Genomic DNA, 15,250 nt, shown 5'->3' on the forward strand with positions numbered 1-15,250 from the left:
AAATCGCTGGTAAGTTAAGGACTGAGAAAAGGCAACTCAGTCTCATTATTAACAAGTTTAGAGAAAGAATAGGATAGAAGTGAAGGAAAAAATGATTCAGTTTTGGTTTGATACAATATTGAGAGGACCACCTGATGCTAAGAGCCAACTCTTTAGAAAAGACCCTGATGCAGGGAAAGACTGAAGGCAAAGGAGAATGGGGCAGCAGAGGATGAGATGGTTAGATAACATCACTGACTCAATGGACATGAGTTTGAGCAAGCTCTAGGAGATGGTGATGGACAGGGAGGCCTGGCATGCTGCAGTCCATGGGGTCTCAAAAGAGAGTCAGACATGTTTGAGCGACTGAACAGCAACAATGAAAGGGCTGAGTAGGGCATCTAATACTGTAACAGATGAATGAAAAGGCACTTTTGCTAGACCATTCTGGTCAGAGAGAGAGGCCCCAGAGAACAGAAGGAATATACCGGATAAGGGAGAATTGTCTGGAGTCAACATCTTCTATGGCCAGCCACTGTTTACTGGCCGTAAAGCAGTAAATAAAGCAAAACTGTTGCTGTTGTGTGGAGCTTTCCTTCTAATGGATGGGACAGGGACAGAGGGGGAGGATATCCAATAAACAGGAAGCATCACAAAATGTCTAAAATAGTATCTGTGGAGGAAAGCAAAATCAAGGAGGAGTTGTTAGATAGGGTGGCCTGGGCAGGCCTTACTGATAAGGTGTCATTGAGTACAGGCCTGAATGAAGGGAGGAGTGATCCATTACAGAAATAAAACTTGGACTGATTTTTCTTCACACATAAGCAATTTCTCCTTTATTATTATTTATTAATAATCTTTCTGTTATTTTCTTTAGGCACTGTAAGGAGATTCCTCGAAATTCATGGAGAGACTCTTGAAAAAGTAGTATTTGCTGTCTCTGAACTAGAAGAGGTATTTTGCTAATTATCTTGCATTGTTTTAAGTCTTATTTTTACTTGTGTTTGCCTTTGTGTCTTCGTTATCTGTTAACTGAATTGCCAGCAGGCACATCCTCATTATCCGTACATATGTTTGGCAGTGGGGCTTACCATCATTGCCATGAAAGACTATATTAGAGACTAAAAGCAAGTCAAGAAGAAGCATTTTGTTCATATTTTTCACTGGTGAATTGTTATCACATAGTGAAACCTTACAAGGTGGGGCTGCTCGGATTTACTCATATGTTAGCTCTCAAGACATCTCAAGGCATTACCTTATGACCTAAGCACTGGGCCCTTGGGCAACAGAGCTGGAAAACAACCTCTGCTGGAAAAACCGTGGTGTCTACCTGACCTGGAAACAGGTGACAACTTAGCCTAGTGGCGAGTATTGCGTCAGTTATGAGGTTTATGTTTCATTGTATGTGGTGAGGTTTATTATATTTCAACTTAATTTAGAGCCATTTTAGGAAATAAGCTCTTTTTAAAATCTTCTTAAGCTTTGTTCAGCTTTAGTGTTCTCTGTCCCATTCAGCTTGTATTATTTCTGAATTTTGTGTCCTTGGGCAAGTTATTTAACCTCTCTGTACTTGGATAAAATATGAATACTGACAGTACTTATATCACAGGAGTTTTGTAATTAATGAATTAGTACATGTGAAATATCCATTCAGAGTATATATAGGTACATATATGAGATATAAACCATCTTGAATTTGCTGAAGACAGACACATTTACCATGTTTGCTGTGTCTCTTCTTGTTTTACCTGGTTTACCTATTCATTCATTCTCTCAGTGACCTTTTATTGAATGTCTGGCATACATCAGGTTTACTCCACTGGGTTCTGGGACTACACCAGAATGAGTCACAGTTGTTATCCCCAAGGAACTCACTGTCTGTTGGTGGGGACAGAAAAGTCAGAAAAGTTATGATAATTGTGATAAGTGCACTGGTGGAAGCATGGGAAGGATAGGGGCACACAGCTCCAGTCTGGCGTGGGGTTAGGAAATGCTTCCTGTAGGAAGTGATATGTGAGTTGAAATCATTGTAAAAGATAACTACGATTTTCCAGAGGAAGGGCAAATCATGGTAGTCATACAAGCATAAGTACAAGCACACATGTAAGAAATAGCAGGAAGAGTGCAGTGTATTGCATAAAATGTGAGGCTGCTGCTGCTAAGTCGCTTCTGTCGTGTCCGACTCTGTGCAACCCCATAGACGGCAGCCCACCAGGCTCCTCCGTCACTGGGATTCTCCAGGCAAGAACACAAGTGCGTTGCCATTTCCTTCTCCAGTGTATGAAAGTGAAAAGTGAAAGTGGAGTCGCTCAGTCGTGTTGGACTCTTCACAACCCCATGGACTGTAGCCTGCCAGGCTCCTCCATCCATGGGATTTTCCAGGCAAGAGTACTAGAATGGGTTGCCATTTCCTTCTCTAAAATGTGAGGCTAGGAGTGGCAAAATGACAATCTGGCCGTTCCTTGGAAAGTTAAACAGAGATTCTACTCTTAGGTACATGCAGAATAAAATTGAAAACATAAGTATTAGTTGCTCAGTCATGTCCAAATCTTTGCGACCCAATGGACTTTCACCCGCCAGGCTCCGCTGTCCATGGGAATTCACAGGCAAGAATACAGGAGTGGTTCACCATTTCCTTCTCCAGGGGATCTTCCCCACCCAAGGACTGAACCTGTGTCTCCCCACATTGCAGGCAGTGTTTACTGTCTGAGCCACCAGGGAAGCCCATTGGAAACATATGTCTACACAAAAACTTGCACACAAATATTCATATCAGCAATATTCATGGTAACCAAAAAGTGAAAACAACCTAAATGTCATTAATGGATAGGTGGGTGTGGTATACACAAACAGTGGGATGTCACTAGCCTATTAAAAAGTATGGAGTGATGGCATATCCTATCGCATGGGTGAACCTTAGAAACGTGTGCCGCATGAAAGAAACTGGACTCAAAGAACCACGTACCGTATTCCATTTTAATAGAATGCGTATTCTGAAATAGGCAAAGCCATACAACAGAAAGGTTAGTGATTGCCAGGGGCTGGGGGAGGAAGGGATGGAGAATGACCTAGCTAAAGAATTTAGATTTCCTCTTTGAGATGATGAAATGGTCTATGATTAACTGTGATGATTCCACAACTTCATGAATATGCTAAAGCCCAGTGAATCGTATACTCTAAAATGTGAATTTTATGATATGTGAATTGTATTTCGATTTTTTAAAAGGCTACAAAGGTGTTGTCTCCAATCTTCTTTTTTTTTTTTGATTATTTTTTTAAATTGAGGTACAATTTTTTTTAATTGACTTACAATCCAGTCTTCTTGTATGCCTCATGAAATGAAAGTGAAAGGCACTCAGTCATGTCCGACTCTTTGGGACCCCATACACTACACAGTCCGTGGAATTCTCCAGGCCAGAGTACTAGAGTGGGTAGCCTTTCCCTTCTCCAGGGGATCTTCCCAACCCAGGTATTGAACCCAGGTCTCCCGTATTGCAGGCAGATTCTTTACCAGCTGAGCCTATACGCCTCATATGCATGAAAGATTATGCAGTGTCGTGGGTGACACAGTAAGGAGACTGACGGATAATGATTTCTTAAGTGATTTCACTGTCCTTCTAGGCAGTTCCATCATTCTTTTGGTTTCTTAGTATTCTGTTTTAGTTTGTTATAGTTGGTAGTAATTGATGAGAAACGATAAAATGACTCTAGGATGATGAAAAAAAGCAAAATGCTTCAAGACTGAGGAAAAATAAGAGCACTAAGTATCCATAATATATCGTGGATTTAGAATGAGTCCAGTGGGCCAACCTATATGGAAATTATAAGATATAGTGAATTTTATTCTAATTTTTTTAAAGTAAGATATCTGTTGTTTGGGAAACCTCTAAGAAAGAATAAAAGTCAGGAAATAGCAATCTTTTCAGAGAGAACGGTTTAAAAACAAAACTGTCAAAAATTAAATCTAGGTCACATGGATCCTGATGGCACACTGAGGATTAAGGAAGTAGCGTCGGTGTCTGAGCTGAATCTTGAAAGACAAATATCATTAGTGAGGTGAAGAAGGGGTTGGGGATGGGGGTCACAGGACATATCCATTCCAGGTTCAGTGACCTGGAGCTGTCAGGATCAGGACTCATGGGTCTTCTTGAGTGACTAACGAATCCTGGTCTTTGACACAGAAACTGACTGAGGGGCCCAGGCAGCATCCAGTCTGAGCTTAGGCGTGGTACGGTCTTCATTCGTGACGGAGGCTGTCTTCACAGTCTGTGGAGTGGCGTGAGCGCTGCTGATGCCTGTTTCATCACTCCGGTGTTTTTCACAGAACGTTTGGCTTTTCTTACACAGGCTACTTACCAAAAGCTGCTACCTCTGTACTTCCCAAGGTCACTGAAGGAGGAGAGCCGTTCGTTGCCGTACCTACCTGCAGATATTGGCAATGCAGAAGGGGAGCCTGTGGTACCTGAACGGCAGATTAGAATAAGTGAAAAACCTGGTGCCCCAGAGGGTGAGTTCTCTCCTTTTCTTAACTTCCCTCTTCAGGAAGCAGAGGCTCTGATAAACATCAGCCACCAAAGATGTAGCAAGTTCAGCCTGTTCTTTAGGAAGCTTTTAGTGTGACACTAAGATCAAAACCAACATAAGTGTTTTTAGAGTCTTATTCTTGTTAAGATTTACTCTTTAAATTATATATATGACGTGAAGTCTGTGTTAGGCAGTAGAGATTCAGAAGTGAGTATGACAACATTTGTACCCTTGTGAAGTTTATGGTTTCACACAGGACACTGTTGAGGAAACAGTATATTATCGTTAAAATTTTCAGCAGATTCAACTATGTCCTCTGAAAGCCATCCCTAAAACAAGAATGCTGTAACCATATGTTTTGCTTCTTTAGGTTGCATGCCAATGTAGATTGACGTGATAGTAGAGCAGGGCAGGATGGGAGCCCCTCTGAGCTGTTCTGTGTGACAGCTTGCACTGATCTTCATGTTCAAGATCATAGTTGGAGACATGCCTCACAAGCTTTCTTGCTGGGGCCCGATCTCAAAATTAAGCAATTTAAGGATTACTCTGAGATTTCCACTGTGAACACTTTTAAATGCGCATCAAGTTAAAATCTATTGAAGGCTACTCATCTCTTTTTTGTTACCAGTACACAGATTTAAATCAAATGGAAGGAATAATAACAGGTTTAGCATCAAAAAATGTCTGGTAACCAAGCTTTGCTGGAGGAGTACTTTAGCGAGCCTCCAGTAGAGTACAGGCTTGAAGTATGCCCAGCGTCATTCAGAAATCCTCAGAATTGTGACTGCCATGGTAGAATACCATTTTCCTTAAATGCACAAAATGCATTTTGTGTGGCAGCGGGCAGTGAAGAGCAAAACCAGCTGAGGTGGCAGTGCTGGGTGGTCATTAGCCGCAAGGTTCCCTCTGTCCACCATCCTCAAACACTGCTTGACTTCCACCTGTATCTCAAAAAACCTTGTTACCTCATAGGCTGTAGTTTTCATAAATATTTTCAGGTAGAACATTGAATCTGTTAAAGAAGATGTAAAATCAGCTTGAGGGATTGAAAGAAGATTCATTTAGTGGTATTTTTTAATAAAAGCAAACTCTGAAAATCTTGCCTATCACCCTTTGAGGAACAGTGGTACAAATGTGAAGAAGTCCCACCTGAACAGCTCAGATAGTGGCATTGCCTTGGGACGTGTGCCATGGTCCAAGGATTCTGTTTGTTTGCTTTTCTTTCTTGAAAAAATGTTTTGTCTTGGTTTCCGCCCCCTGCCCCCCAAAAAAAAGATCTGGTGAGGCAGTGGGGAACATATTAAGAGGTGATCCATTCCCAAAGGATTGGCTGCTAGCAAAACATATAATGATCATATGGATAAATAGCCATAAGCTATTGATAGCTGTTTTATTACAGATAACCAGGAAGAAGAGGATGAAGGCTTGGGAGTTGATCTCTCTTTCATTGGCTCTCATGCTTTTGCCCGAATGGAAGGAGATATTGACAAGCAAAGAAGACTGATCCTTCAAGGGCAGTTATCAGAGGCAGCTCTACAGAAGCAGCATCAGAGAAAGTAAGACAAACCCTTTGGACAGACAGACACATAGGGACTAGAGAAACAAGATAGGGGCTACCTCTACTAAATGGCCTACATATAATGTGGTCTCATTTATTCTTCTTGACAATCCAGTAAGGAAGATACTGTCCCCACTGAGTAGATGCAGAAATTCAAAGTTAATTTGTCACAGTTAATATGTTGTGATGAAGGCAGTATTCAGATGCACCTCTGATTTCAGAGCTTCTACACGTTCTATTGCAGTTGTAGTACCTCTATAAAATTAGATTATATTCTAACAGCAGAAAGTAGGGAAAAGGGGAAGCCGAATTACCAAGTTTTTACATAACATTACTATATTTGTAATTAAAGCATACTCTATGGTTGTCTTATTAATGGTTAAAGAGCTTTATTTCCCCCTGATTTATCCGAAGGACTTTGTAAAGTCATTCCATTTTTTTTTAGGTGTTTTCTAAAACAATTCTGAATAAACCCATTTTGAAACATAAAGAAAAGCAGCTTTGTTATTTCTGGTAAGTTTGTCCAAGTACTAATAGATTATCCTTGGAAAACTAGCTGCTTTTCAAAAAATTTTAAAGGAAAGGAAAAATCATTAACCATAATTGGTTAATATTCACTATGTTTTAGGGTTGATTGAGAGGGTAACATCTCTTAGGGTTGTTGTGAGTGTTAAATAAGATAGTGTAATGGACTTAGCACAGTACCTGGTAATTCTAACAAGCTCTTAAAATTGGCCGCTGCTGTTCTCTTTAATACTGAGCAAATTTTGACCTATTATATACCTTTGAGCTTGGGTACTTGCCACCCCTTTTGACTGGATTACTCTTGTCCTTCAATTCGTTCTCCAGGTTTCAGCTCAGACTTGATTGCCTCCAGAAACTTAGCTCCCTGGAGATAAGTTGGAATAGATGGAACAGAAGTCTGTCTCCCCCATATACTTTTTTCTTTACACCCTATACATAACCAACCAAAGCATAGCCTAGCATTTATTACACTATACTGTAATGATGTACGGTTGTCAGTCTGCATATATAAAGTGGAAGTTGTACTAGATAATCTCCGAGTCCCTGACAGAATTAGAATTTTGTTTTTCCTGAGTTCCTGCTCTTCCCTTTATTATTTTCATAAAGAAAAGCAAATTAACCACTAGAGGGCATCAATAAACAGCTTTTCCAAAGGCACGCACCATCAAATGATAGCTTCAGTGGTTTCTGAACTTGACCATGCGTAAGAATCATCTGGCAAACATTTTTCTTTAAATACAGTGACTGGGCTCTGCCTCACATGTCTGAGACTTTGGCCTTTATATATATTTTGAAACTTTCATATTATGATTCATGCACTGCTAGATTTGGATACCTTTGTTTGGACTAGAGCTGTAGTTCTCAAACTGTTTGGTCTCAGGTCCACTTTGCATGCTTAAAAATTATTGAAGACCCCAAAGAGCTTTTATCTCTACAGCTTGTACCCATTGGTATTTATTATATGATAAATTACTTGTTCGGCCTTCCCTAGTTGCTCAGTGATAAAGAATCCACCTGCCAATGCAGGAGATGTGGGTTCAGTCCCTAGGTCAAGAAGATCCTTTGGAGAAGGAAATGGCAACCCACTCCAGTATTCTTGCCTCGGAAATCCCATAGACAGAGAGGAACCTAGCAGGCTGTAGTCCATGGGGTCTCAAAGAGTCAGACAGAACTTAGCAACTAAATGATAACAACAGAATTATTTGTTAATTTATTTGAAAAATAACCCATTATGTTTTTATGAAAAAAATAACTTTAAGTTAGTAAGAAATGCATTGGTTTACATTTTTGCAAATATTTTAATGTTTGATTTAATAGAAAACAGCTGGATTCTAATATCAGCATTCAGACTGTTGCAATATGTTGTTTTGTGTGAAGTATATGAAGAAAATCTGACCTCACTAGATACATAATTGGAGAAAGGAGTATTTTACTAGCCTTTTAAAATAGGGATATTCTTTGATATTATACCATAACTCAATAAATGGTACTTTAATAATGTTTAGTTGTAATATGGAATCTCAGACTATATCTATGAATTTTTGTATTGTTATATTAGAATGTGTTGTTTTATCCTGCACTTTGAGTAGATTTTGCAATAGGAGTTTATAGCATGAATTTATAACATGGTGCTTTGACCTTTTGGAAAGTATTGACTCACTGAATTAATCAGTTGTTCCAAATATTGACACATTACATTACACAATATCAAAATACTGTATTTGTTGGTATCATCACTGCTCTCATCAGAAAAGTCCTCAAATGTTAGGAGTGGTTACCTTCTGGTGATGGATACAAATTTGCCAACATTTTTAATATCTATATATATAAAAGTTCAAGTTTTATCACTGGTAACAAATACTGTTGGTTGTTTTTCTCGATATGACAGGGTCACTTTATTCATTTTTGAGAAAATATCTGCCAAATACTCATAGTGAATAATCACAGTTTGCCAGTCATTCAGTTCAGTTCTGTCGCTCAGTCATGTCTGACTCTTTGCGACCCCATGAATCGCAGCACACCAGGCCTCCCTGTCCATCACCAACTCCCAGAGTTTACTCAGACTCAGGTCCATCGAGTCAATGATGCCATCCAGCCATCTCTTCCTCTGTCGTCCCCCCTTCTTCTTCTGCCCCCAATCCCTACCAGCATCAGGGTCTTTTTCAATGAGTCAACTCTTCGCATGAGGTGGCCAAAGTACTGGAGTTTCAGCTTCAGCATCATTCCCTCCAAAGAAATCCCAGGGCTGATCTCCTTCAGAATGGACTGGTTGGATCTCCTTGCAGTCCAAGGGACTCTCAAGAGTCTTCTCCAACACTACGGTTCAAAAGCATCAATTCTTCGGCACTCAGCTTTCTTCACAGTCCAACTCTCACATCCATACATTACCACAGGAAAAACCATAGCCTTGACTAGACAGACCTTTGTTGCCAGTCATTAGTTGAAGAAAAACGGTGTTTCATGAAAAAAAGCAACTAGTTCAGTTAGCAGGTCAGACACTTAGTTCTTTACTTCAGGACAGCCTTAGGCTTCAGTCTGCAGAAATGCTTTGTGTGTTCTGCCCGTTTTGTGACACATTAATATTAAAAAGATGTATTCCCAAGGGTTGATGTAATAAAATTAATAATTTTTCTTCCTCATAAAAGACATTCTTAAATGAAACTGGCTTTTTTTTCCCCCTTAGTCTTTTGACAGTTAAGAACACAATGACTACTATGATCTGGTGCTTCCACCTGGATTCATGCTAACGCAGCAGTTTCTTTTGTACCATCCATGCAGATGTCAACACAGTAAAAAAAAAAAAAAAGATGTTTTGGTTTTATTATGAAGATAGTTTTCACACTGTGGACCACACTTTGAGAACCACTGGTCTGGGTCTCCTAGCAGTACTTTATAGTTGAAAGGAGTTTTGGTAATTACCTGATGTGGCTTTCTGAAATGTAGTATAGCATTAGAATCAACCAGGGGTACTTTCTAAAATTTCATAGGCCCCACACCAAACTTCTTGAATCAGAACCTCTGTGGGGAGAGCTCAGGGTCCATCCTTCTAAGGTTTCTTAAATGATTTCTTTCTTGTGCCTGATCTGGTCTGGCCCCTTTAACTTATAGAAGGGTAAATTGACCACCAAGAGTGAATTGACCATAGTTACAACTAACTGAGGATGAGCTACACTGAAGCTTATCTCCCTTCTCTGCTACCATCTCCAGCCATCTACAAAGACCCGATTCAGAGAAGCTGGGAAAGGACCAGACACGTTCTGTATGCATGTGCAGAGAATTACATTGTTATCACCTTTCTCAAATCAATTACCCTAGTTTCTCTTCCTGTCTCCCTGTCTCCCTGTCCCTCTCTCTCTCTCTCACACAGACACACACCTTTTTCATTTCTCTGTGGGTAATACAGATAAACTGGCATTTGTTTGTGTCTGGACTGGATACGTACCTGTCTTATGTTTCTCTTTTTAGTGAGGAGATTTGTTTCACTTACTAATGACTTGTTCAAGCCAGTATTATTAAAATAAATCTGTATTCACTGAGCCCATGCTTTCTGGAAAGGGGTTCTTAGCAAAGGGGTAGGTTACAAAGGACTGTGAATGCAGCCTGTAAAGCGTTGCCGTTGTTGGCAGAAAGTGATGATCTTGAGATTCAAATTAGTCTCAGAGTTGACAGTTTCTGTTCAGTTCAGGAAACATTGGGTATTTAATCTGTTCAGGGTACTATTCTAGAACTAAAATAGACAGGCAAAGAAGGTAGTCCCTTTAGAAATTCATGAGCGAGCCACCCTGCCTTAACACATCAGAGTGTGCTATGTATGGGTTCTGGTTGTTGTGGACATCTAGTTTACACGTAATAACCTACAGGCTTGGTGAAGAGCACCACCTCTGGTTTTTAAAGCCTGAACCAAGAAACAAAGGGCAGCCTTTAGTTAGGAATATCTTTTTGAAAGCCTTCAGTTCTTGCTTCAGTAACAAAACTAATGGTCGCATGGATAGGTTAGAGGGTTAGCTCATTCCTTTTGTAGCATCGGCTTGTCGCTGTGTAATAATTCACTGTAACATTTAAAATAATCAGAGAAGTTGTCTAATTCTTGATTATTAATTATTTTCAGGACTTCCACCCAATTGTGACACTAATCTGGGTGTATCATAAGATAGGAGTTGGCTTCCTTACAAAAATTAGCAAGAAATCCAGATATTCTTTTACAAAGATCCAGCTTTTAAAACTCTTAAGTTGTTTTTCAAGTACTTTTTTCTTTTTCTTTTTTCTTTGATTGGCTTAAGATCCAGTTGCCTGTAACTCTTATGTCATTTCTCACAGTAAAAACTTTATCTCATTCATTATTAGATATTTATTGAACCCTTACTGTTGTGCCAAGCTAGAAACATAACAAAGTGACATGCAAGGCAGATCTAGCCCCAGGCCTCATTGAGCTTAAGGTCTTGCAGAGAAAAAAAATGTTAAACTAATTACTGTATAAAGATGTATTTAAATTGTAGGATGCAGTAAGAGTATATACAACAAGGATTTTAGCTAAGTCCAGTGTGGGACAGCTGCATGAATCATGTCCGACTCTTTGCAACTCTGTGGACTGTAGCCTGCCAGGCTCCCTTGTCCATGGAATTCTCCAGACAAGAATACTGGAGTGGGTAGCTGTTATTCAGGGGATCTTCCCAACCCAGGGACCAAACCCACGTCTCCCACATTGCAGGCGGATTCTCTATTGTCTGAGCCACCAGGGAAGCTCAAGAATACTGGAGTGGGTAGCCTATTCCCTTCCCCAGGGGATCTTCCCAACCCAGGAGTCAAACCCGGGCCTCCTGCATTGCAGGAGGATTCTTTATCAGCTGAGCTACCAAGAAAGCCCATTAATATATGAAAATGTATTTAAATTACAGGATGCATTAAGAGTATATATAACAAGAGTTTTAACTAAGTCCAATGTGGGACAGCTGCATGAGGTCAGGGAAAGCTTGTGTTAATTTCAAAGTGAAAATTTTCCCTGGGCTGTTGGTTGTATACCAATAAGTAAGTTAGTTAGTAGACTTTTAAGAGTAATTTAGCTTGAATTTTCTTCATTATTCAACTCTTGGTTGTGCAGTTGGATGGTAATTTATTAACTAGAAGAAACAGCCTTGTGTTTGCTTTGTGAGGGCAACATCCAACCTTAGCTGACTGTAGTCTGTTGAGAAACCATCTACTCAGTGTATCTGCCTGGAGAGCACAGTAGTGGGTACTTTTGCTGCCATTGTGATGTATTTTGTGTGACTGTTAACCAGTGATTAAATTTTACCTATCAAAATAATAAGCTTTTGAGGTTGGGATGTTTTTTCTTGTTTGATTTTTAGCTTTTGTTTTGATTGTTGGATTAGGATGAAAGGTTCCATGTCTTCACTGAAATAAAATGGAAACTAGCAAAAAGTGAGGTGCAGTTTTCAAAAATAGAATGGAAAGTTTAAAATATTCTTTGAATAGGTGGGGGAAACAGGGATAATCAAAGCAAATATACACAATCTATAGAACAGAGGGGACAGTTAGAATAAAGAAGAAACCAGATGAAGATGGCAGTTGTAAGTTGTTGCACTGGAATTCATCTCAGGGTTCTTAGAAACAATAACAGTTGCTAGTGTCTCAGCAGTGATTCTGAACCTTTTTTAAATCGTAAAGCCTTTAAGAATCTGATGTAAGCTATAACCTTCTTCCATAATCATGTTCATAAAGATTTGCCTATCCTAGGATCTCAAGTTGTTTATCACAGATGAGGTTGAAAACATTTTTGAGTTTACATTATTTGACTTCATATTATGGGCTAAAATTAATTTTAGATGGGTTAAAGACTTAAATTTTTAAAAACTTAAAATTCATGGAAGGAGTCATAGGTTAGTATTCCTCATACCAATAAGAAAAAACAGATTTCTTAAACAAAATATAAAAAGCACTGACTTCAAAAGAAATTAATCTTGACTATATTAAAGATAATAACTACAGAAAGTGGGGCAATTAAGCTTAAAGTAAGTGAAAGGCAAATTGCAGAATATGAGTATTCACAATACACACAACTGGCAAATGATTCAGCTCAGTCAGTTCAGTTCATTCGCTCAGTCGTGTCCAACTCTTTGCGACCCCATGAATCACAGCACGCCAGGCTTCCCTGTCCATCACCAACTCCCGGAGTTTACTCAAACTCATGTCCATCGAGTCAGTGATGTCATCCAGCCATCTCATCCTCTGTTGTCCCCTTCTCCTCCTGCCCCCAATCCCTGCAGGCATCAGGGTCTTTTCCAATGAGTCACCTCTTTGCATGAGGTGGCCAAAGTATTGGAGTTTCAGCTTCAGCATCAGTCCTTCCAAAGAACACCCAGGACTGATCTCCTTTAGAATGGACTGGTTGGATCTCCTTGCAGTCCAAGGGACTCTCAAGAGTCTTCTCCAACACCACAGTTCAAAAGCATCAATTCTTCCGTGCTCAGCTTTCCTCACAGTCCAGCTCTCACATCCATACATGACCATTGGAAAAACCATAGCCTTGACTAGACTGACCTTTGTTGGCAAAGTAATGTCTCTGCTTTTGAATATGCTATCTAGTTTGGTCATAACTTTCCTTCCAAGGAGTAAGCATCTTTTAATTTCGTGGCTGCAATCCCATCTGCAGTGATTTTGGAGCCCCCAAATTAAAGTCTGACACTGTTTCCCCATCTATTTCCCATGAAGTAATGGGACTGGATGCCATGATCTTCATTTTCTGAATGTTGAGCTTTAAGCCAACTTTTTCACTCTCCACTTCACTTTCATCAAGAGGCTTTTTAGTTCCTCTTCACTTTCTGCCATAAGGGTGGTGTCATCTGCATGTCTGAGGTTATTGATATTTCTCCCAGCAATCTTGATTCCAGTTTGTGTTTCTTCCAGCCCAGCATTTCTCATGATGTACTCTGCATAGAAGTTAAATAAGCAGGGTCACAATATACAGCCTTGATCGACTCCTTTTCCTATTTGGAACCAGTCTGTTGTTCCATGTCCAGTTCTAACTGTTGTTTCCTGCCCTGCATATAGGTTTCTTAAGAGGCAGGTCAGGTGGTCTGGTATTCCCATCTCTCTCAGAATTTTCCACAGTTTATTGTGATCCACACAGTCAAAGGCTTTGGCATAGTCAATAAAGCAGAAATAAATGTTTTTCTGGAACTCTCTTGCTTTTTTGATGATCCAACAGATGTTGGCAATTTGATCTCTGGTTCCTCTGCCTTTTCTAAAACCAGCTTGAACAACTGGAAGTTCACGATTCACATATTGCTGAAGCCTGCCTTGGAGAATTTTGAGCATTACTTTACTAGAGTGTGAGATGAGTGCAATTGTGCGGTAGTTTGAGCATTCTTTGGCATTGCCTTTCTTTGGGATTGGAATGAAAACTGACCTTTTCCAGTCGTGTGGCCATTGCTGAGTTTTCCAAATTTGTTGGCATATTGAGTCCAGCACTTTCACAGCATCATCTTTCAGAATTTGAAATAGCTCAACTGGAATTTCATCACCTCCACTAGCTTTGTTCATAGTGATGCTTTTTAAGCCCCACTTGACTTCACATTCCAGGATATCTGGCTCTAGGTGAGTGATCACACCATCGTGATTATCTGGGTTGTGAAGATTCTTTTTTGTACAATTCTTCTGTGTATTTTTGTCACCTCTTCTTAATATCTTCTGCTTCTGTTAGGTCCATACCATTTCTGTCTTTAATTGTGCCCATCTTTGCATAAAAAGTTCCCTTGGTATCTCTAATTTTCTTGAAGAGATCTCTGGTCTTTCCCATTCTATTGTTTTCCTCTATTTCTTTGCATTGATCGCTGAGGAAGGCTTTCTTATCTCTCCTTGCTATTCTTTGGAACTCTGCATTCAGATCCTTATATCTTCTTTTCTCCTTTGCTTTTTGTTTCTCTTCTTCTCACAGCTATCCTCAAACAGCCATCTTGCTTTTTTGCATTTCTTCTCCATGGAATGGTCTTACCCTGTCTCCTGTACAGTGTCACGAACCTTTGTATTTTTGATCTAATATAAATGATTAGATCAAAAATATATAAAGAACTCCTACAAATAAGTGAGAAAAGAACAAGCAACCCAATAGATAAATGGACAAACAGTATGAACAGGCATCTCACAGAAAAAGAAAAAGCCAGGAAATATGAACAGGATCACACCATCATAAACAACCAGGGAAATGAAATATGATTTTAAACCCAGTTGATTGATAATTAAAATATTTGCTCAGATCAAGTGTTGAAGAGGACATGGATTCTTAGAACCTCCTGTTCATTGCTTGCAGAAGTATAAACCAGTGAAAAATGTGGAAAACAGTTTAGACCTTGAAACCAAACATACCCCGTATGTTCCATTTCCATTCCTAGGAGTGTCCCCAGGAGAAATCAAACACACATATACCAGGAGATATGTGAAATAAGTTGACTGTAGCATGTTCACAGTGGCACAAACCTGGGAATAGCTCGAGTCCCTGTCAGTAGGAGAGTGGATGAAAACTACAGTTTTCATATAGTGTAAGTACATTATGGGTAATAGTCAAAGAGAATGAACAACATTGATACCCAACAATAGAGATGAATTTTAGCAGTAAGACCAAAAACTAGACCCCTAAAATTTTGTGATAAGCTTTTGTCTCTTTAGTTA

The 15,250-nt window shown here is 39.6% G+C and overlaps 1 protein-coding gene across 2 annotated transcripts in view; it reads left to right on the top strand.

The window, feature by feature from the left end:
* The window catches only part of GDAP2 (ganglioside induced differentiation associated protein 2), a 65,862-nt gene that overhangs the window by 29,640 nt on the left and 20,972 nt on the right, over positions 1-15,250 (top strand). For both annotated transcript variants that reach the window (XM_068965251.1, XM_068965252.1), the window contains exons 6-8: positions 857-933; positions 4,327-4,486; positions 5,903-6,059. In XM_068965251.1, the coding sequence (XP_068821352.1) occupies positions 857-933; positions 4,327-4,486; positions 5,903-6,059 (394 nt within the window). The remainder of the gene's footprint in view (positions 1-856; positions 934-4,326; positions 4,487-5,902; positions 6,060-15,250) is intronic.

The sequence above is a fragment of the Capricornis sumatraensis genome, chromosome 2 (genome assembly GCF_032405125.1).
Source record: "Capricornis sumatraensis isolate serow.1 chromosome 2, serow.2, whole genome shotgun sequence".
NCBI classification, from domain to species: domain Eukaryota; kingdom Metazoa; phylum Chordata; class Mammalia; order Artiodactyla; family Bovidae; genus Capricornis; species Capricornis sumatraensis.